At 40.0% G+C, this 24,781-nt stretch overlaps 2 protein-coding genes across 2 annotated transcripts; one reads left to right on the top strand and one right to left on the bottom strand.

Annotated features, from left to right (window-relative positions):
- Positions 1-12,851: 12,851 nt before the first annotated feature.
- Positions 12,852-15,082, bottom strand: LOC144344453 (protein phosphatase 1 regulatory subunit 3C-like). The gene has a single exon (XM_078006375.2). The coding sequence runs from the start codon at positions 14,936-14,938 to the stop codon at positions 14,078-14,080; it is 861 nt and encodes a 286-aa protein (XP_077862501.1). The 5' UTR covers positions 14,939-15,082; the 3' UTR covers positions 12,852-14,077.
- Positions 15,083-16,844: 1,762 nt separating this feature from the next.
- Positions 16,845-22,928, top strand: LOC146742221 (uncharacterized). Its single transcript, XM_085500659.1, has one exon. The coding sequence runs from the start codon at positions 16,845-16,847 to the stop codon at positions 22,926-22,928; it is 6,084 nt and encodes a 2,027-aa protein (XP_085356785.1).
- Positions 22,929-24,781: the final 1,853 nt, after the last annotated feature.

Here is a 24,781-nt window from a genome sequence, read left to right as displayed (position 1 = left end):
TTCATGATAATATCATTCCTACATATGTTTCGTTGTATCGCAATTTCGTGTGTATATTATTTTACATTGCAACAACAAGCGTTATTTCATTGTAGGGTTCTAGACATCTTCTAGTAGATTGTCTTGGTCGCCTTATCTATATCTTATCTATGTTAGTTAAAGGTATTAATACACTTTGGGCGAGGATCCCCTCTCCTCCCCGATGATGTGAGAGATCTACCTTTGAAGATTTTGTTCTGACACTGTTAAAAAAAATGCTCGTCACGGTATCATATTCCCTCTAAATGCGTGTGTATTTTTTATGTTCAAATTGTAACATGTTCGTAGTGGACTAGTAAAATATACAAATAGTGCTTCGTGAGGTTTTCTCATCTGACTTATTTGACGTACAATGGTGTTGACTGGCGTAGAATGATGTAGAATAACGTGGGTAAGCGCTCGTCGACCGAACGGCAACATACTTACTTGGATTTGGAGCACCGCGAAGGGCGCAACTCACGTGACCTCGTCAGGCTAGTTTTAGGAGTGCGTTTGTTTTGATTAATCGTGACTGTGATTGTGTTCGATCACACTCACGGTCGTGATTGGTAATCATAGCAACAACGCTCTCGTGATTAAAGATGTCGGCCATACAACTGACAGACATAGGACAATGAATAGAATGCAACTATGCAAAGGTCTTCAAAAAGTTGGCAATTTTTAGCTAAACGCAAGCCCACATATTTTCAGATAATATAGTTTCTGCTAATTTTGTGTGATTTAGAGCCTCGATATCAAACTAATCTTATTCATGATCGTGCAAACTCACGCGCATCCAATTCTCGCTTTGATGACTGTTATGGATATCTTGAATCTTTTGTTGCGGAATATGCCCCTTTAACTTGAATTAACTGAGACGCCCTCAGTGGTTGAAAACCGATACGCAAATCCATTTCATAAATCTGCTTTCCTGTCCATATCCCGTTTCCTCGGCAGTATAAGTACTGCATTTTCGTTTTTCAAGTTTGTGTGTGCTGCCCTCAACTATTCGTTCCAGTTTTCCCCTGTAATGCGATGTGTGGTGGCGCAATTCAATCACGTCGACAGTGCGATATGTGTTTATTTGATGTGCCCTGTAATATATGTTGTGTCTACTGCATACCGCAAACAAGTCGTGCTCACCTCATCGTACCCAATTTAATATATATATAATTAACACGACACGTACTTTCGAAGTAGATTGTGCCGTACTGTGCTAATATCATTTAAACGACCCCAAAACACTGACAAATATTATTGAGGTGAATAATACTAATAATAACTTTATTACACTACCGAACCATCAGCGGGTTCAGTATGGTAAATAAAAAGTATTACAAGACTAAGACAATTCTAAATATAATACAATACAATACAATGCAATAATAAAATATACAATACAATACAATTAAAACAATTAATGTTAAAAACAATTACTATAGAATCAATACAATTAAAATAAAAACTGATCGAAATAAAGTACTAGTAATTTTGTCCCACCACCCCCTCCCATAATGTATCAAACGTCTATATTTTGAATGCATATCCGATTTGATCTGTCTCTGATTGATACTTGTGTAATGAATGGCATTGAATCAGGTCGCATGCCATCGTATAGTAGAGACACTGAACCCGGTTTGAAAGTACAGATATATGGTTTAGTCATTAGTTTTTCAAGCATTGTATTAGCCCAACTTTCACAGGACCACCCTACGCAGCCTGTACAAAACAATGTCTGAATCAGCGACAAAAATATTTCGCGAAAATAATCCAACCCTTTACAATAGCGTATGATTTGATATTTGGCCATTGTCTGACACCACAAGCGCGGAAGTCAATCCGGTCTTTGCCATTCAATCACGTCTCTCTATTCTGGCCCACTACCTGGGGCCAACCTCCCCTGGCTTCAGTGTATTACGGACAATCACGTATTACCATCTAATTGTCAGTCTTGTAGCATATGAAATACAAGCACATAACACACAACATTATTTGTGCAACACCTTTCATTCTCGCGCATGCGTATACCATGGTATTTGTGAGGTGACGGCGTGATCTTTGTCGCCGAAATAAACGCCCATTTTTAGCGAACCTTGTTTTACTGTCAATCAACGTTAAACCTTAAACCTTCTCATTCTAAGCTCTATGGTGAAACTGATATGGTTCATCTCAACTTATCAACACTGTACGTTGCTATTACTATTTGCAGTATCTGTCAGGTTCCTTTAGATTCACCGCAGACAACTGATAAATTTCACCGAGTACTCAGTACTCGATGTAGTTGTTGCTGCTGTCGTCGTCGTTAATATTCTTGATTCCGATTCTCCACGTCATGTGTGTTTTATCCATTAGAAATTAAAAATATGCAAAAGAAAGAATCATGGAAAAAATCATGCATGAATCAAAAACAGAATAAAAAAAATCAGCACATCTAAATCTTAATGTACAAATATTTCACAGTGACAAAAACACACACAACCTACAGCCACAGTCCCTCTATCATGTGCTACAGCAAATTGGTCATCCCCATTGCCCACCCCTAATTCCGTCCTTACCCTTGCCACAGCATGCTCACGTAGTAATTACCTTATATCGACAGAAAATTTAGAAACTGTCGTCAATAATAATACTTTTTTATTCCACTATTTTTTAAATGAAATATTAACGCATACAGTGTGGAGTGTGTTGCATCCTCGTTCCCAACAAGTTTTATGGGAAAGATTAATTTTAGTTATCATGACCGGCTTCAAAAATTATGCAAGAATTTTTAAACCAACTGCGCTGAATTGTAGAATTACCAATTGTCGATTCTTATAACAGACGCCCTGGTTATTATTGCGACCTATGTTTATAGTGACCACATTGAGTTGAATGTACGATATCTCGGTCAACCACGTGATCACACCACATTCCTGACGACATTTGCATATTGATCAGACACTTGAAAAACAACGCTCGTTTTTCAAGCTTCGAAATAATCGCTGCCCCTAGCCCCTCCCCGACACACAATCACATGATCATATTTCCATAGGGTACCCTCCCCGCACCACGGGTATGGTAGGGCCCACCCCACCCCTGGTGACAGAATATCAAACCTGACGAGATAACTGGAAGACATGGAATCGTATTTGAATCCCTACTTGTGTGAAATAAAAAAAACGAAACAACAAAAAACACATTGTCGAACAGGCCAAGGAAGATTTTTTTAGCTCCGTGACCAGACGTAAACAGTCTGTGATCTTTGACCATATTTCAATGGGAGGCACACATTGCGAAATCACATATCAGTGGATAGGGTACGTAAGTTGTTTACTGGCACAAGACGAGAGAAGGACAATTAAACCGTCATCTGCCATTATTTACTGTATATGATATGAAGGAATAGGGGCTGACCATTAAAACACGGGTGTGTTAAATTCAGTCGGGAACGGGAATCTGCACAAAAATAAATGTCGCATATTTTTTTTAAATCCCACACATTCGATGGAGATAGGACACAACGACAAATATAGTTATATTGTATAATTGTCACCTTAAAAGAGTCAAGCTCAGTGCTATCATGATTATTTCTACAGTACAAGTATGGTTTTAAATTGCACACTGATATGCAAATGAGGCCTATATACGCGAGGCTAGTGATCTAAATTGAATAAACTTTATGCGACCTAAACAGACCATCAGTACTGTTATCGGCACGCACACACATACTCCTTGTAAACGGTCAGTGTATTTCAGTAACCTAAGTATTACCATGGCTACGGTTGTATCTGATAGAGGGAGTGCATCGTGTCGTACTCTCAGATGGAGTACTGCGACATTTTACTCCAAGCGAGGTAATTTGATAAACCGGACACACAGGAACACGGATGCAACATTGTTCAGCGACCGCAAAGTAAACACGACGGAAATTAATTATTAAATTATTTTGTCTACGGTTAAATAATCTAGTTTTAGTTATTGTATGCTTATTTTTACAAATTTGCGAAGCTTTCCTGTGTGTTATGCTAGTGAGTTGCACGTTGTCTGCGAACGTTCGAGGTCAACTAACACACCGGTCACGCCTACTTGATTCTAAAGGTAACATCACATGCTCAACAAAAGCTATTTTCAGATTGAGAAAGGCAAAACGAAGAGATCGATACTGAATGTAATTTTGCTTAAGTGAAAGCAATTCAAAGATTGAACAATTCAGTTCATAATTCCCTCAGATTTACGCAACTATTTTCCGGTGTTAAATTATAGACAGTATAGTAGTCGTACTATACTGGCTACGGTTAAATGAAATACATTCATGTGGTCTTTCTGTCTGACGTTGTGTTGATGGTTTGACTAATAAAACAGAAATCTGCAGGGATTGTGTCTAGCTAGTTTAGCCCTATGTTGTTTTCAGAAGCATGTCGTGATACGTTTGGAAGCCTCCGATATGAACCCCGCCCTCTAAGTTACAATATAGTCTGTCAGTAAAGTCGTTGCACGAGTTTAATACGTATGTCGCCGGTATGTCGATGTACGACTGCCAATCATTGTTGGTCGCCCTGATTCGTACGATTTTGTGGTACCCTTCATTGACGACACGAATTGTTCCCATTGCAGTCATTGACGACAACACAATGTTTTCCAGGCACACTCCCTGATCCCGGACCTTGGTGAGAAGTTGGTTTTTAGTAGGGCAACGGAAGGTGCTGACTAGATATTTGTGGTCGCGTAGATTATCGGAAAGTATCGAGGGCAATTCTGTTTTTCTTTCACTCGGCACAGACGGCTCGATGTCTTCTATCACTTTTACGTATGTCAGACGCAGTCCAAGAACGTCTGCAAACCGAACGTGCCTGTCACGACTTCTGATCGGCGACGGCGGTTTCAAACAAGACGCTTTCGGCGTTGCGATTCTTTTACTTGACCTGTTGTCGCCATCGTAGCTTCTGTCGTACTGGAATTCGTCAACACAATTGTGAAGCTTACCCACCCAGTCCGTTCTGAGATGTGCGACAAACGTTGCTCCTTTTCGTGCGACGTTGGCGCAACAATGCAAACAGTCGTCGGTGTTTTGAAAGCCAGTACAGCTATCGTTGAATCTGCAGAGCAGACGATCGGTCCTCCATAGGCTGAAGTCGCTCATTCTGCTTGGAGATGTCCGTAAACTGTGACGGTACGGCTGACTGTATATTTACAAGCGCTAATATATCAAACGCACGCACACATACATACACACTAAACGTCACCTACTTCCTTCTACCTTGTTAAATACGATAATGTGACCCCTCACCGGTCGTTGATTTGATGTCATAATATCTCGGCCGGCATCAAATTGCATCTTGGGTAATATAGCAATAAAATGGGTTCGGCATGTTTAGGTGACGGATGAACGTTGGCGGCTCTCTTTCAGACGAACTTTAGCAACTATCCAACGAAAACGGAGATGTCACCGCATTGCGATGTTATCGGCTACTAGTAATTACACCAACGCAGTGACGTCACGTTGTTCAGTAATTGGCATATTGCCTTTTAAGAACCTATAAAACATAATATAAATAAATACACAACAACACAATAGTTGTTATCACATTGTCCAAAAATATGAACGGCACAATACAAGGCCCTCTGGTTTCAATTTCAATGTGGCACCTATTTGTACTGACACGAGCAAGAGCGTTTCATCATCAGGGGCATCCGGTCAGTGTTTGGCTCGTTATTTGAATAGCTTGCCAACACACCGGAAAAAAAAACTTGAACGGCGTCCAGTTACAATCGCAATGGTTTTGCTAAAAAGTGATTAAAGAAAGATATAAAGAAAATGCCAGGCTGTAAATTCGGTTCTATATCTGAAAAATTAAGAACTTTAACCCCTCATCCCTACCGACATCCTGCTAGGAATATCAAAACTTTCAAAACACCGAGTGTGGGGTTAATGACGGTATATAGAGACACTTGTGAGGCAAAACAACGAATGTGTACTAGTAATATAAGCTCGTCGGTGGGGGCGCTCTAACTAACTTAAGATTAGAGGGATGATCAGCCTCAAGGTCCGAAACAACAATGCGTATAAATTGTGAACTTCGCCATTTCACCACAACTATTTTAATTCCCATTTTCATTGTCAATGACAAGTCTCCTTCCAGTTTGTAGTGACTGTCAACATTAGTGCCAAATAATTATTTAAACTCATGTGAAAGACATGATACAAAGTAGGCCAGTTTTTCTGTGTGATTTCTTCCTTTATTCTGTCCATAACATTCATAATGTATTTATAGCACGAAAATGACGATCGGCCATCTTGAATTAGTGAATCAGATTCTGAAACAAATGCATGTGCAAATGTGTTACATGATATACATGTGTAAAGTTTGAACATGATCAGTCCAGCCATGTTAGCAATATGGCTGTAAAAAACAACATTTGTTAATAACAGAACGGCCATTTGAATGAAATCTTGGAAAAATAATAATGTGCATCAAGGACCCATTATGTTCATTAGACATTATGATACCAAGTTTGAATGAAATACTAGTAATCCATGCAAGAACGAGGTCCAGACCCGGAATGGCGGAAATGCTTGATTTTGATGAATTTTTAACACTAAAATGGCCAACTGGCGGAAATGCTTTATTTTGATGAATTTTTAACACTAAAATAGTCAACTTGAATTGAATCATGAAACATGTAAGTGATTACGTATGATATAAGGTCAATCTCCCTGGAGTTATATTTCTACGAATATATCTCTGTCACCATGCGATTTTATACTTGAATGCTTATTCAAAGAATGTCAATCAACGGATTGGTCAGGTCGATGTGTCACAGTGGCACTACTTTCAAAGACGCTCACCAAATCATTGCCATGCAGGTGTTCGATTTGTAGATTTTGTAGATTTTGACAGTTTTCAAGTGAAAAGCTCACTTTTTAACTTTCCGTGGCAATAGGACGAGTTAGCTGTCAAGACCACGAGCGCTGTCGTTTTTTTACAAAATACTATATTTCGTCGCCTGGAAATCGACAGGGCGTTCAACTTGATGAACCGAGTAACACATTAGTAACCGTTATTCCGCGATGAAATTATTTTCTTTTGTAAAATTTCACCGTTTTCAGTGCGTTCAAGAAAAAATCTTATCAGCTATCGATAACATATTTTAAAACATGTTTACTAGTTTGAGGAAATCAACACGAGAGCCCTTTAATAACAATAACACGCCAAAAATACGCGTAGAAAAAATCTTGTGGCATTTCACCATAAAATGGCCTTGTGTGGTTGCAGAGATACTAGTACTTTCGGTGTTCTCGCCGCGAGGATCTCTGGGAAGGAGGATGAAATGAAATGTGATGTACATGTACGTGTAAAATTTGAATTTGAGCGTTCAAAGAATGTCAGAATTGTGACCCTAGAACAGCATTTGTTAAAACAAAATTCACAATCCGATCTGAAAAAAACAATTACGTGCATTAGAACCCATTATGTTTAGTAGACATACATGAAATCGGTCTATATATATATCTGAGATACAGGTGCGCATGGACTCGAAGTGAAATTATAAGTACCCTTTTTACTATTTCGGATTTTAATCAGATTGAGTCTGGCTTTTTTAATGTGAATCTACAGTATTGCGAGGTTCTTCCACATCATGGAAACAACATTCCACGCGAAAGGTAGATCACAATGTATCCTCGATACAAACACTAGTCTTTTGTTGTTCTCTCTGGTCTGTGTATGGCGGTATGTGACTGAAAACGGCGTCTTACAAGCCCGCTTGTGATAGTGTTTCACCAACAAGACGATTGTTCTACACCGACGTCACCAACGTAGTTGATCTGGTAGCCCCTTCGCTGTTGGGGTTTGTAAAGACTCTCTTGTTGTCGCAACACAATACAACACCACTGTTCTGTTTTGAACAGTGTCTTGAAATACGAAAAAGTGTTCGTTTGTCATTTTCTCCTAGTTGGTTGAGAGTAATGGCGAATAAAAACCAATTCACAGAGTATCGCAGATTGATATTAATTCAACTCCGAGTCGAACTGCGATTACGTTACACAGATTGTTCTGAAAATCGTGAAAACTGGAGCTCTTTGAAATTTCATCGCTCTGAATTTGCGGTGAAATTTGGGAATTATTGATAAAATCCGACTGTCTTCTTACGGCTGGGTGGGGTTGGAAAATACGGTTAATGGGCCACTCACCGACGGCATTTCCTGTGATTTTGTAATGACTTTTGTAAATCGATAAATTGGATGAAATTATTGTTTCGCAATATTCAAATATTGCTTAATTAGTAGTATGTGACGCCTGGCGACTTAACTGGGGTTGCCGTCCGTAAACTAGCATGGTATATGTGTTTGATGTACACAACCGCGTAAAGTAGAAACACTATATGCATAGCATAATGCCTAGATTTAAGATTTTTTTGTTTTAAGCAAATCAGTTATATTTGTGAAATGTCCCCCAGCGCAGTATATCTGCATGTCACACCATCAAAATTCATCTTACTGTCACTCATTTGTACAAAATACGTTGACTATACGTGGACGATTTGGGTTTGACAATGTCGCCCTTTGCCTTTTGTTATTGATAGGATGAGAAGGATTCATTCATGCTCGCCACAGCGGGCGAATTATAGAACAAAACAACAACAAATAAGCAAGCCTGATATGTTAGATACGTGGAGATGTTTCCACCGTAGTAACCAATGGTGATAGTGCCGTCTTAACTGTATTCATATGTATAACAAACTTTTTCCAGGAGAATATTCTGGTGATCCCTAGCCTGACGAGGTCGCGTGAGTTTCGCCTTCCGCGGTGCTCCAAACCCAACACAGTGAGGTATGATGCCGTTCTGCCGGCGAGGGCCTACTCACGCCTACATGTCAGGCTAGGTGATTCTCGAATCATTTTTTAACGGCCAAATCTTTATATCGACTAAGTGCATAACAAAATAACAGTTGGCAGATTCTGAATATTTTCATTTTCGATTATGCTTGTCACTCACCGAATACATCGATTACACCGATTATATGAACGACAAAATACATGCGCCCTCATCCGACCAAAGTTGAAAGGCATAGCATAGTTCAATGCATATATTATACAAGTATTTATAACAATGGTTAAGCCTGGGTTAACCTTTCAACCTTAGCTTTGTACACCGACTTCCATGTTTCTATGACGATATTGGCGTAAAATGTCCAGAATACACTTCTGTAATATTTACATTGTAGTATAATAACTTTATTCAAATGTCATTGTTTCCACGATTCTATAGTATATCGACGTAATTCTAAATATTAGCACAGTCCCTCTGAAGAGACTGTTTATAACTGGTAACTATGGATTTTTAAGTTGAAGAACAGACGTGGACTTCCTGACCAGTATGTACTCTGGGACTTTGTACGGGACATCGTATCTGTCATAGCGGCGGGTCAGCCTACAGTCTAGCCAAGTCGTGATCCTCCTCACGTAACAACTATAAACAATTCTGTTCCTTCCAATTGTGTGTTCGTCGGCAAACGACCTCGATAAACAATTGTTAGCTGATTTACGATTGACATTGTGGGCCGCTTGACCCATTGCCTTTATGATAGTCCAACATTTGCCAACTTAGCAATGCGTAGAAGGAATACCTATACACAGCTCATCTATCCATGGAGCATTTTATAGCTTTATGCTCTTCTATATATGCAATTAAAACAGTTTCATGATATCACAAATGATCCCATAGGCCGAAACTATTTCAGTCACGGTATACTTGTGAGGAATATGGCAAATACTGGCAACAGGCGTCCGATATCAGAGAAACAGTAAATGTGGCACAAACATATTCGGTGACGATTTCCGTAGTACAGTGCAGTTACCGGTACTGTTGTACGGCTGTGAGCTTTACCAGACAAAGCTTGGTAGCGTGTCGTGGATATGTTTGGTTTCGTGGCTTAAACAATTGGACCAGATCACCTTACACTGTTTATGAGTGCCCGGACCATTGTTGCTAAGGCTTGACGTCCGGGCATATTATACGGGTTAGCTGGACATGATAGCATACCCTTTTCCCGAGGCACATTTACGTGGGCGACTCACATAAGGTGGCGCGGTGTTTCCAGCACGGCTGGTATTATGTAGGTGTGCGATTATTTCTACTCCTATACCACATTTTGGTAGCCATTATTTTCGGTTTGAAATACAATTTTAATTAGAAAATGTAAGATGCTAGTGTACAATTTCATCTTTGAACATATATGAGACACAAATCGGTGTTTTCAATGCCATCTGAGCACACCCACCCTGGCACCCATCCAATGAACGTCACGTGATATACTAGTGTATCCAGCTATTGACATTCATCCAAGGACAGACGCCGGCGGTGATTCGCCGATTAGTGTTCAGAGGTTGATGAACACGATGAGGTCAGTGTACCGCTCCATTTGATAACAGATGGCAGTGAACTGCTCATTAAATACTAGTCGCCTTATATGGCATTCGGTCTATATGTGGCCAGTCCAGTGTCGTGCATGTTTGACCATTCGGTATATCTGTGGCCAGTCCACTACCCTGTATGTTTGACCATTCGGCCTATATGTGGCCAATCCAGCGTCGTGCTAGTTTGACCATTCGGCCTATCTGTGGCCAGTCCACTGTCGTTTACAGCTATCTATACGTAATGACCACCTTTCCATGTAACGGCAAGCAAAAAAAAAAAAAAAAACATCAACAGGTGGCATAGTGCGGACCTAGAGAATCTGAGATTTTGTTTAATATATTTTTCATGATAAAAGTTTGCCTCGTATTTGATATATGATTTAGTGTCTAAGCGTTCACCATAGTGGTAGAGTCAAGGTGAATTACGCTGGTTAGTACAAAGCACAATTTTAGAAAAATGCAATAATTTATTATTTGGCCGTTTCCATGGAATACAATGATTAGCAACGCATCGGGCGTTCGAATTTTCGGGTAAATAAAATTGCATGATTTTACTCGCGTTGTGTTACGTCACATAAATCAATAACGCGGCGACATATCGCAATCAACATCACCTTTTTCGCGCGCCCGGCGTTTATGCCTACCTCTGTGTCGCACGTGCAACAAACCACGTGCCAAAATGTCTACAGTGTGTTTTAATATATGGCATCGTGAAAATTATTGCCTGAGACATATACCGGTACAATTTAGTAGGTGTTTTCAAGTGACGACCCAGTGCGGAGTTAAAAATGACGTAGGCCACGCCCTATTGACACACGTACACAACGTCACGACAGTGAAATCGAGGCTGGCACATACCAGTACAACAGCGGTATATACTGAATGAATACCTTAATACATCAACATTCGCCCAGTCCCGGTGATGAAGCGTTCCAAGACCCCGGTGCCAATATTTATTTCATTGCACCCACACTTGGCACGATAATTGATATACAAACGTTAGTTTTAATAATAAGGTTGAAACGCATACCGAGGCCTTCGTTTTATACCTCGCGGTGCATTTAACCTAAAATATTCTTCTATTCATTCAGCAATCAATGCCTCGTGATTCAATGGATTCAAGCAATCAGGTGATTCAGAATGACGTGCTGTAATTTAATAATGAAATACACGATTAATATAGCGATTCGCCAATGTAACATCAGGCGATGTGCGAATGAAATACATCTGTCACCATCATCGGCACTCAGTCTGATATATAGCGCCCTCTATAACTAGAGCGATACTCATCCAGGGACTCGCTGGTGTCCCACATTTAACGAATAAGCATGACTCACATGATTTTTAATAGACACAATTATTTACTCAGATTTTATAAATGATCTGAAAAGTCAATACGCTTTATAGTATTGTGGTATAATTTGTCAGACTGGCGATTTTATCATTGCTCAATAGGAACGCTTTGTATAATTTTTCAAATCCAGCAAATACAAAGCCACAAATGTAGTAGAAAACGTCACAAATTATTAGTGCTAACATAGCCATACCAGTTACTAGTCGCAATGTATTACAATCATCATTATATTGGAAATAAGGGAATGAAGTCACTATACATGTTTATTAACAACCATCAAATTGATCAAACCACATAATTTGGCGACCACAATTTCGCCCAATCTGGAACGTTCCATCGGAATTGTCGCTAACATTCAACTGTAGTTTTTTTTCAGTATCTCGCCGCCTGATGGGAATGTGTCCGAGTGCTGCCCACGTGACCAATTCACTACTGAAAATATAATTGGGGTCTCGTCAGTAGTTCCCTCAAAAAAAACCATGCACATTTCGTAATCCACTCACGGCACACGTAAAATACGTACACATAGGTAAAATTTCACTCAGATGGCTGCACCAGAATCTGCATATGGTATTATTTCCCCGAAATGGCTGTACCAGAATCTGTATATTGCATCAATTCCAGAAGCGGCGGAACAAAATTTTGGATGCTGTTCGCCCTTCCTCTCGGGTGAATTTTGAAATTTATACCCTCTGAAACGTTATTTCATGCATTTTGAGGGGAAAATTTTGCTGACATACTTAACACAATGGGTTTCAGTTTGATTTGGGGGCAACGTCCCTCCGAGTCCGCCACTGAATTCACTGAAGCGGCTGCACTAGAATCTGTATAGTGCCTCATTTCACTGAAATGGATGGACCAGAAACTGTACATTGCATCATTTTGTTGGAATACGTTTCAGTTCATGGACCTTTGATAAGGCACCATGTAGGCTTCATTGTTATTTATGTTGCGAACACAGTATTTTTGCACGTGTCGACAGTAAATTCTATTTTTGAAGGGGAATAGAACGCGAGTTTATTTTTAGAAAATTGCGCATTGCGCAAACACACTGTACACACACGCATATAAAACAAAAATATATTACTTTCAATGTTTTTTTTATATATATGCTATCGAACTTTGCACAATATAACAAAATATGGAAGTACATAGTATCAGTTAAAATAAATGCACAACAAAATCTATAATTCAAAATGTTCTCAGAATATTTGTTCAACATTATCAAACCAGTAACTTTCACGCAAAAAAATGCGCCAGACAGTTACAAATGAAAGTTCAGTTTTGTCTATACAAAATACGTTTCTTTGAAAATACAACATGTTTTTTTTAAACTGTTAAGGTATATTTTTTTTATTTACAAGTATATATAATTTTTGTATATTTGGTTTCCAGTAAATAAATCTTCCCCACCGTGGTTGACAATTAAAACCAAGAAAAAAAAAATATATATATAGGCATTGTGAATGATTTCTACTCGCATTCGACGCGGACGGCATTGCTCGACTCTTCTATTGTAAAGCCAATCCGCATCGTTGCGGTTAGTAAGTTAGTTTCATATTTACCATGAGGTCACCTAGGTTGTGTAAAACACAAGTGTCTGGTTCCATCCGAACATCGTCTATCACGCCACACTACGAAGTGTCAAGCCCAAGATCATATTTTTGTCTGGATTTTTAAATGTTAAGTAATACAAACTGCTGAAAAACTGAGCCTACGACAATAGTAGCGTGACAAATAGCGACGATGTCCTTATTTTTACTCGACACATGCGGCGACAAAAAACATACAATGAATACATCGAACGAAGCTGTCCTTTGCAAGTGAATAAAATAACAAAAATTAAATCTTAAATATTAAATCTTATAAGTAGTTTAACCCAAATAATGTGGGAGAGATCATATTTTTCTTCCATTTCTTAAAATTTAAGATTAGAAACACAGAGAAATAATCATTTATACGTATGGAAAATGGGCAGTCTGCGTCCAACTTGACGCAAGCCGCAGAACAAAACGACCAAAAATAATAAAATTCGAAAAAAAAAATTAAACAAAAAAATGAGATTTTGAATGTCAACCACTAAACACGTCCTGAGAAAAAAATATAACGAACAATCCTCTCATTGATATTCTATAGAAGTAGAACTGACGTCATATAACCCAATGATCGACAGGCAGCACTCAGCCACGGGAAATCGATTCACCGCAAGCTTGGCTCCGCAAAAAAACAACTCTAAAACTTGGACTATTGTCTCATGGAAGAATAATATAGTCAAAATCAGTGTCACCTTGTCGCAACAAGTCCAGAATCTATAATTTCGTAGTGTGATGGTTATTACTACACTCGAATGCATAGTTTTCTTCGTCGTTGTTGTCCCAGAATACTTGATCACCAACCTCGTAACAAACAGCGAACTCGACGCGACATCCTATAAGGAAATCTTTTGGTAGCGATATTTCAAAGGTGAATTTATCAGTTAGTCCGCAATGCTCAGTGTGACGTGCTGGCAAATCGTAATACGTTGTCCAGTCGTTGATGGTAAATCTGGCTTTCACAGTTTTCTCTGTAGCAATGTTTTCAACACGTACGGTTGCTTTGAATGATAAGTTCGTCACTGTGAATTTTTCCAAGCATACTTTTCGTTCGTGTACTTGCTTTAAAATGTCTGAATGTTGTTCAAAACATGGCTCCAGAATCTTTTCAACAGGAAGCCTGTTCACGGCATTAATGTTGGCCAAAAATCTCCGAGATCTGTAGACTGACTTCACAAACGACTCCGGGAGGTTTAGTTGGTAGTCAACGTCGCTTTTTTCGAACAGTCTGACAGCTTCCAGTTCTAGCCCCAACGCATCAGCAAACCTGACATTTTTTTTGGGCGATGTCGGAGAATCAGTCGGTGACAGGGGTGGTGTTTTGAGAAGGCCGCCTGACGGTTTTCTCTCTCTCACTCGCTGCTGTTCACAGCAGTTGTCGAAGGCTTGGGTTTGGTCGGCCAGTCTCTGGTAATTACGTACTCCTACGTCCTTAAGCTTGGCGCTGACTGGAGGACCACATGATTGCTTCCAGAATTTTCTTTGGCTGTCACCGAGGCAGATCATCTGCGTACTGCTGCCGTTGAACTGGCAAGGACCGTAGCGACAGTACAGCGCTCTTTCTTTCATACAAAACATGGCTGCTGACACAAAATCTAGGTATAAGCAAGCAAAAAATCAAGTTCCAATTGCACACACGACTGTAACGATACGTTCGCGTGCTTAGCTGAGAGCAGAATGTGGGCAGGTACAGACTGGTTCCTTATTTGGAACATTCATTCAAATTACCACCACGTGACCTCAAAGCGCATAAATTACGTGCAATGTGACACAGACGGGTCAGGGTTAGACAGACTGAGGTCATCGGCCCCGGTGACCGAGAAATGACAGGCACTCTGATTGGTTTAGTTTGCAATAACGCGTTCACAGACGCAAATGAGATTCAAGTATGCTCGATCGTTCATGAAAAGGGGTGGCAGCGTGAACAAAATGCAATGGGCACAAATCTATTCAAACAAAACCCACTGGGGAAAACAAAACCTGTTGTGAAAAGGTTATTTTCGATGTTTGTGTAAAATGCAATATGGTAAAAATACAGTGAACGGAATCCAGTGGGTTTTTTTTCAATATCTTTTAATAATATCCGTCACCCACCGCACACATTAGACTCACATTCATTATATAGTCCAGTAAAAATTCCTTACCATTTCTGATGAAATACTAGTAATGGATTTGTTGTTGTTCAGTATGTACTGTGGGCCTCTTTCGTTAAAAAAATCGATCGATCAATGGCGGGATTTTGCTGCATTCATTCAGTAATATATTGGAGGTACAATTCGCAGATGTTTGTTTCTGGTCAGTGACATTTGTGCGGGCGGTCATAATATAATTCAACTAATGTAGCTAATCTCTTCAAACCGAACAAACATGTTTATTTTATTTTTCTGAATTTTTGATTGTTTTGCACAAAGTCTAGATCTGGTGTCACCAATGATGAAAGCACAAAACATCAAAAATATTATAATTGAAACTGTCACTGTTGGTACATTGAATGAATAAATGTTTACAAATTTCGAGCGCACATGTACTTTACAGCACGTGTTTTTTACTGAGCGAACTTGTTTACAAAAATTGGAGCGGAATCTCGGGTCAATCAACTCCAGCAAGCTTGTATTTGCATAACAGTCAACTTTTTATTGAATATTCATGATATGACGTCAATGGTGTTTTTACAAAAGTCGCGAGAGAGTGAGTTTATGTATTTGGGTCGCAAAACAAGTATCAGTATTTGTTGAAGCCTGGCAAACACTGGCGAAGTACACCTGCCCTATCGTACAATGCAATGTTGAGAGCTAGAACGAATTAATAGTATAGCAATACAATTTCAGATTCAAAAATGATTATGACCCGCAATTCTAGAGTATTTTTTCTTCAATACACAAACTTGAAGTTCAACTTCATCCTTTCTAGAAATATTTATGTAAACAGACCCGTTTCGAATGTTCGGCTTTGGAATAACATCGATTTAAGTTAGTTTCAAATATGTGTTGAAAGAAAAGAAAAACGTGTTTCGAAAATACACTTTAATAGATGTGTGGGGAGATTCATTTCAATTATTGATCTTTTATTCATAACCATGTTTTCTTCGTATTTCATTTTTTGCATGTAATGCTATGAGAAACTAGCACACCCAGTTGTAATTTGGCCAATATGTGTTCCGAACGTCGGAGTAAACACCGTATTCGTATTGGGCAATGAGAACGCCTCCCGCCCTACAAATTGTTACTTGACGCGATATTGGCAATTGGCAATATTGTATGTTTTTGCGCTCGTTTTGAGCAGTTGCTTTCCAGTTGTTTACGAGTTAACATCTGTATTACGTTGTTGTTGAAGAATAAACGAGATTGAGTTCCAGTTACATGACGTGTCCGTTTCAGTGTTCACTTCCGTGACTGAGAAGACCCGAACCTCACCCTTCCCCCACATTTTTGGTGCCAGATACCAGGATTTCTCATTTCTACGGAGAAGCAAGTACTCTACAACGATGTCTGATCCAGGAACGTCATCGGGGACTGATGCCGCAACAGCACAGCCCAACCCTCTCTCTGTCAAGGGACTCAAGCTCACTCGTCGTATTCAACGCAGTTTGATGACAAGAACATTTAACAAAATCACTCCTAAACTACAACAACTGTCTAACGAAGTCGAGAACGAATTAAAAGAAAGCCTCTACCGAGAAATCAACTCTCTTTCTCAAGTTTTGAACGATCGGGTTGTTGATCTACGTAATCTCGACAAACAAATTCAGCAACAAATGCAGTTAGAGCAAGTCAGCGACGAAGACTACGAGAATGAATGCACAGAATCGTGTGACTACTTTGACGATCTCGTCATCAAGAAGGACCAAGTTGAATACACTATCTCGATAGCGAAACCGCGAGTTCAAAATAGTACCGTCGCACCGCCCGTTAACCCCTCATTTCGCGCCAACGAACTCCAAGCAAACGCATCGCCAAGAAGAACAGTAAATCTACCCAAACTTGAACTGCAAACTTTCTCCGGAGATACTCTGTGCTGGACGAGTTTCTACGATACATTTAATGCCGCTATCCACAGCGATGAAAGCCTGTCTAATGTGCAAAAGTTTACTTATTTGCGCAGCCTACTACAAGATGAAGCCGCTAGATCCATTGAAGGACTCGAACTCACTAACGATAATTACATCGATGCTCGGACTTTACTAGAAGAACGATACGGCGTGAAACAAGCCATCATCAATGCACACATCAAAGCATTATGGGAACTACCTACACCGGCCAACAACACAGCGAGTCTTAGACATTTCTACGACACGATTGAAACGCATGTTCGTGGACTTAATTCGCACGGCAAAGATGAAAGCGCATATGGAGAATTACTTATACCGTTAATTTTGGAGAAATTACCCACTGACTTTCATCGTACGCTATACCGCATCCGGGGAGATACACCGTGGACACTTCCCGATTTACGTAAGGCTATACTAACTGAAATTAAGGTAAATCATATTGGTGACTTTGACAATCATACTCGACAGACTCCTACCATAGCCACCTTCCATACATCAACGAGAGGAGGCGAGAGAACCGCTCCGCCATTTAATACCAGAGGTGGCCGAAGATCGACTACACGACAGACTTACTCCTCTCCTCCATGTACCTATTGTAAAGGGGGTCATACCCCAAACGACTGTGTAGTTGTCTCTGATTTTGATTCACGACTTGACATAGTCAAACGCAACAAGTTATGTTTTAACTGTTTGGGAAATCATGTCGTCAATAACTGCAGGTCGAAGTATTCGTGTCGCCACTGTCAAAAAAAACATCACACCTCCTTGCATGACAAAAGTAAAGACAAGGAAATAACAAACCGTTCACATTCCAATACATCACATTCTTCAAATAAAAACACTCACGTTAAAACTACTTACACCTCGGTGCCAGGGAGAGGTACACTGGCTCACACTTGCAATCACACCGATTGCTCATCGACACTGGTTAACGAGAATCCTACTGACCCGAAAGTCAGTAACAATTCGGCTGTATTTCATTCAAATTCCGGTAATGTTGGCTATTCACAGAGACCTGTACTACTCAAGACTGCCAAAATTAACGTTTCTTATGACAATAACATGACTACTGCTACTGTACTATTTGACGAGGGTGCCAATAGAAGTTTTATAACTGAAAACCTTGCTAGCAAAATTGCAATGAACACGACTAATCCAGAAATAATTGCCCTTTCAGCTTTTGGAAGTAAACAAGCTGAACGACGTATACTACAAAGTGGGACATTGAATTTACACGCATTAGACGGTACTGTATCACAAATGAACACTTTGCTGATACCTGAAATTTCTGCTAATATGGAAAACTATGTCACTAGTGATTTACTAGAATTACCACATTTAAGGGACCTAGTACTCGCCCACCCCATTAATGACAAAGAACCTAACTTTGACATTGACATACTTATTGGTGCCGACTATTACTGGCAATACGTAACTGACAGGGTCGTTCGAGGAGACGGACCGACTGCTGTCATGTCACCATTTGGTTACCTTCTTTCAGGACCTAAGCCTTGCGGAAATACCTCGTCTACAACCAACATGCTACATGTACTGATAAACATGCCTTCGCCAATAAAGGAAATTGTAGATGAACACTCTATAGCTATACCGCGAAAAGTTGAAATGAACACCGCCCCTACATTATACACACGCGAATCGTTACGACCGGTCAACGAGGGGTCATCGAACGCCGCGCCACCAGCCGCATCTACGCACTATGAACGCCGATCGTCGCAACTTGATAACGGTCCCTCCGATCACGAAACCGAGAACAATAACGCAAACTCTGCAAGTCGCATTACTAACTCTGAACTGCATGTCTACAATGTATGTGAAACCTCTGAACACTCCCCCAGTCTAAGCGATGACGTCATCACCAATGAGAAAACCCCTACTGACACAGTAAATATTAACAACACGCAGCTAGACGAGACACTTTTACGTTTCTGGGACCTTGAGTCAATAGGCATACGAGATGACCCAGTGTGTTATGATATTACTACTGACAACCATGAACAATATAAACAATATTGTGCTACTCATCTACGCAGAGAAGGTAACACATTTATTGCCAAGTTACCTTGGAAGAGTGATCATGCTCCACTACCTACTAATTACTTAGTGTCTTGCAACAGAACACGCACCATGATTAAGAGATTAACGCCTGAACTTATTCAAATATACGATCGCATAATTAAAGAACAATTACATGCCGACTTCATAGAAATTGTCACCGACGATGATACCGAATCAGGTCATTATTTACCCCATCATCCAGTGAAAAAGAACTCTGAAACAACGCCGATACGTATAGTATATGACTGTAGTTCCAAAGCTAATGGCAACCCAAGTTTGAATGACTGCTTGATGGCAGGTCCACCACTACTTAATGATTTGACTAGTATTTTACTGCGTTTTCGTGCAAACCCCATCGCGTATACAAGTGACATTGAGAAGGCTTTCCTTCAAATACAAATCGACCCTGATGACAGGAAATTCATAAAATTCCTGTGGTTGTCGGACGCAAACAACGTTAACTCCGAGTTCATCACACTACAATTCAAAACAAATCTCTTCGGAGCGCGAAGCAGTCCATTCATACTCAACGCAACTGTACGCCACCTACTTGATGAAAGCGACGATGATGTCACTGTGAATCAACTACGAAACGACCTATACGTTGACGACGTCGTCTCCGGATCAACCACCGCCGATGAAGCATTCTGTTTTTACAATAACGCAAATAAACTTTTGTCTACCGGTAACTTCAACCTACGTTCTTGGTCGACAAATTGCCGAGAACTGGGTGATGTTGCGCGGAGCGACAACAAGATACAACCTACACAAACAACTGGCGTACTGGGTATGTTATGGGACACTGAGGCTGACACGTTAACATACAAACCTATTTTTGACCAGAAAGACTCAGCAGAAACTGCAACTATAAATAGTACATCACGTGACCCCGTTACTAAGCGACGAGTAGTCAGCGAAACTTCTCAGTTGTATGACCCATTAGGACTCCTGTCGCCGATAACTGTTAAAGCAAAACTGTTCGTGCAAGAACTATGGAAACAAAAACTTGAATGGGATGACGTTATTTCCCCCGAAATGACGAATAGATGGTACGAAATCCGCGATGATTTGCAAGCTGCAACTGGGATGATATACAACCGGAAGTATTTTGAAACTACGAATAACTTGAATAAACATTGTGAATTGCATCTTTTTGCAGACGCGAGCTCGCGTGCATATGGTGCAACTGCCTATATCAAAAAGGACAATGTCACATCTCTCATCATGGCGAAGAACCGAATTGCGCCCACAAATCAAACTACTATGACTATACCAAGATTAGAACTGATGGCCTTAGTTACCGCTACCCGACTAAGTAAATTTGTGAAAGCCGCACTCCGTGATAAGTATATTATTGACAATATAACATTTTGGTCTGATTCTCAGATTGTGCTGTACTGGTTAAAGTCTGACAAGAAATTGCAACCATTTATTTCTAATCGAATACATGAAATAAATGCTGCAGAGGGAACATATCGATACGTTCCTACCAAGTCAAACCCAGCTGATTTACTAACCAGAGGTATTAACTTTATTGACCTTGTGAACAATGACCTTTGGAAAAAGGGTCCTCCATGGCTGGCCAGAAATGATACCTGGCCAGTCACAGAACTGCAATTATCATCAATAAATGATGACGTCAGTGTCAACATACTACATTCAGCCAATCAACCACTAGGTGAGCTGATTCCTCCGCTGTCAATCAAGGCGATTTCAGATACGTTACCGCGTCACGATACCGATTTGTTGATGAATGATGCTGACGACGAACCAAATGAACCCAACATCAATCTCGAGAATATAATCGACCCAACTCGCTTCAGCACTTTGCAACGATTACTTCGAGTTACTGTATTAATTCGTCGTTTCGTCGATAAACTTCGCCGACGTATTTCTACCGCGAATTCACCAATTTCCGCTGAAGAAATCGCTAAAGCTGAAAAGACATGGGTTTCTGATCTTCAGCAACGACACTTCGCTGATTCATTCACCGCCATCCGTCACAACAATAAACGCTTTGGTGTACTTGTTAGACAACTACGTTTATTCATCGATGACGACGGAGTTTTGCGCTGTGGCAGCAGACTTCACAACGCAGATGTGAACTTTACTACTAAATTTCCTGCATTGTTACCAAGCAAACATTACTTTACTACGCTACTTGTCCGCCGAGAACATGAACGTCTACACCACAGTGGGACACAGGCTGTCGTGACTGCTATTCGTCAACAATATTGGATTACGAACATCAGACAGACTGTTAATTACATTATTCGACGCTGTGTCACCTGTAAGCGAGTCGACGGTAAACCCTACAATGCGCCACTTACTGCACCGCTTCCGAAGTACCGTGTGACCGTCACGCCCCCGTTCACTGTCACCGGAGTTGACTTCACCGGTGCCTTGTACGTACGTACCGCCGATCACCGATCAGCTAAAGCATATGTGTGTTTGTTCACATGTGCGGTAACCCGCGGTGTGCACCTCGAACTTGTACCCGATCTATCCACGCACTCCTTCATCTTAGCCTTTCGACGGTTCGCAGCGAGACGATCGCTACCATCCAAAATTCTTTCCGATAACGCAACGACTTACTTGGCGGCATCGTACGAATTGCATGAACTATTGTCATCACCCGAAGTTCAAGGACTTCTCGCCGAAAATAAGGTAACGTGGACATTCATCCCCAAACGAGCTCCCTGGCAAGGGGGGTTTTGGGAACGCCTGATCGGCATGACAAAAACGGCACTTAAGAAAACCCTTGGTAAAACTCAAGCCACTTTCGATCAGCTCCGCACAATTCTAACCGAGATTGAAGCAACTCTCAATGACCGACCTTTGACTTATGTATCGCCGTCAAACAACGACCTTACAGCGCTGACTCCTTCACATTTGATTTCGGGACGCCTATTAACCCCACTTCCGAACTCACCGGTCGATGATGATGAACTCGACAAATCAATCCGTGGAAATCACCACACAATGAATAGTCGATATCAATTGTTAACAGCCCTCCAAAATGAATTTTGGAAGCGCTGGTCGACAGAATATCTCTCGGCATTGCGAGAAAGACACGCTTTCACAGCTGACGGAAGTAAACACAACGCCATAAAGGTTGGTGACGTAGTAATAGTTCATGATGACGTCAAGCGTCGATTCAAATGGAACATTGCTGAAGTCACCAAATTATTTAACGGTCCAGATGGATTAGTACGAGCAGCAGAATTACGTACCGCTACAGGCACAACAAACCGCCCGATTCAGAAATTATACCCGATGGAGATATCCACCGATGATAGCCAGCAGGAGTTTCAACCTCTTACCGACAAGGAAAGTGAAATTGATCAACCGGACAGTACTGTTAAATCTCCGCCCTCAAGACCGCCGAGGAAAGCTGCAATAGCAGCACGAAGGTTTGTCCGTGACATTATAAAGGACTTGTAAAATATGTTTGAACACTTGTTACAATTTTGAACAATTTATATATACCTTGAGTTTTTTAAACGTGTATTGTGTTATTGATTTCTCTCAGGAAAATATTTGATCTGTGAATCAGAATATTTCTTGTGCCCGCCCCCAGTATGTGGGGAGATTCATTTCAATTATTGATCTTTTATTCATAACCATGTTTTCTTCGTATTTCATTTTTTGCATGTAATGCTATGAGAAACTAGCACACCCAGTTGTAATTTGGCCAATATGTGTTCCGAACGTCGGAGTAAACACCGTATTCGTATTGGGCAATGAGAACGCCTCCCGCCCTACAAATTGTTACTTGACGCGATATTGGCAATTGGCAATATTGTATGTTTTTGCGCTCGTTTTGAGCAGTTGCTTTCCAGTTGTTTACGAGTTAACATCTGTATTACGTTGTTGTTGAAGAATAAACGAGATTGAGTTCCAGTTACATGACGTGTCCGTTTCAGTGTTCACTTCCGTGACTGAGAAGACCCGAACCTCACCCTTCCCCCACAAGATGTCGTGGATGTTGACTGCCGTGAGCGAAGCACGCAATGGGAGTCTTTGCAGTTAGTGTGTATGTGTGTGTCCGCCTGTTCCACTGATAGTCTCAAGAACCGTATGTTGGTTTTGATGAAACTTGATGTATAGATGCTCCAGGCCAATGCGCAGATTTGATTAGGTTTTGGTTTAAATCCATGCATATTAATTACCTAAATTGCATGATAATTAGCTTAAATCCACTGATATCTAAAGAACCACTCATTCGATTAGCATTGGTACATGAACGTCATAAGGACAATGTGCAGATCTGATAGGGTTTGGGGTAATATATGTGCATGTTAATTACCTAATTTGCATAATTAGTAAATTTTTAGTAAATTCATTGAAATTCGATGCATAGATCCTCTAGGACTATCTACAAACCTAATTAGCATTGAATATAGTTAGGAAATATTGTTCTACCAGGAAAACTGCCAGAAAAGATGTAAAAAACAGCCACCGTAGGAATCTATGTTAATAATTTATCTTCATTAAAGATACATATTTTTTTTCAATCATCAACATTTGGTAATAATTCAAATGAGCCATAAGTACAAACTCTATATATTGTCTACAGATCATTGTTTTTGGCATATGTGATCCAACACAATGTTGAGCCAAGTTTATTATTTTTTTTTTTTTTTTTATATTTTAATAACAATTTTTTTTTTTATTCTGAAATACAGAAAAAAAAAATACAGAGCAGATGACAAAATCCCCTCTGGGAAAAAAAAAAAAAAGTACATGACAAAACGCTGTCTGGTATACGGTGGTGAGACAAAAACAAAAACAAGATTAATTTACTTGTATTAAGCCAACCAATTATTTAAGAGCTCCCATTTACGATAGTGATATTGTTCCTTTCCTTTATACAGGGCTATTTCCAACTCTATTTTTCTATTTTCACGGACTAGTGATTTAAACGCAATTGCAGAAGGGATTGTAGCATTTCTTCTACAGCTATAAATATACTTTTTGAACAGTAAAATAAAATGGTTCAAAATTAGATTGTCATCATTTAAAATACCTAAAATTATATTTACTTTATTACACTCTATTTGTTGAATAATACTACACCCTGCCAAGTTTATTATGACGTTCCTAATTATTAATGCTACTTCAGTTTACAAAAAAGTACACATCCGGGAACAATTACTTCAACATTTCAAATTGGCTTTTCAAACAAGAACCCTGGTGTGACTAATATAGCCTTGCAATGTGGTAACTCTTTATTAAAGCAAATGAAAAAATAGACTAATCAGACCTGTGGGTTGTCTCAGAGCATCTAAGAACCA

Source organism: Saccoglossus kowalevskii, chromosome 6 (assembly GCF_978046115.1).
Source record: "Saccoglossus kowalevskii chromosome 6, keSacKowa6.1, whole genome shotgun sequence".
In the NCBI taxonomy this organism is placed as follows: Eukaryota; Metazoa; Hemichordata; class Enteropneusta; family Harrimaniidae; genus Saccoglossus; species Saccoglossus kowalevskii.
Note: the sequence above shows the minus strand (reverse complement) of the source record. Positions and strands in the feature narration are given on the sequence as shown.

What these genes read in the sequence shown, in the direction of transcription:
- LOC144344453 (XM_078006375.2), bottom strand. Translation starts at nt 14,938, where the DNA reads ATGTTTTGTATGAAAGAAAGAGCGCTGTACTGTCGCTACGGTCCTTGC.
- LOC146742221 (XM_085500659.1), top strand. Translation starts at nt 16,845, where the DNA reads ATGTCTGATCCAGGAACGTCATCGGGGACTGATGCCGCAACAGCACAG.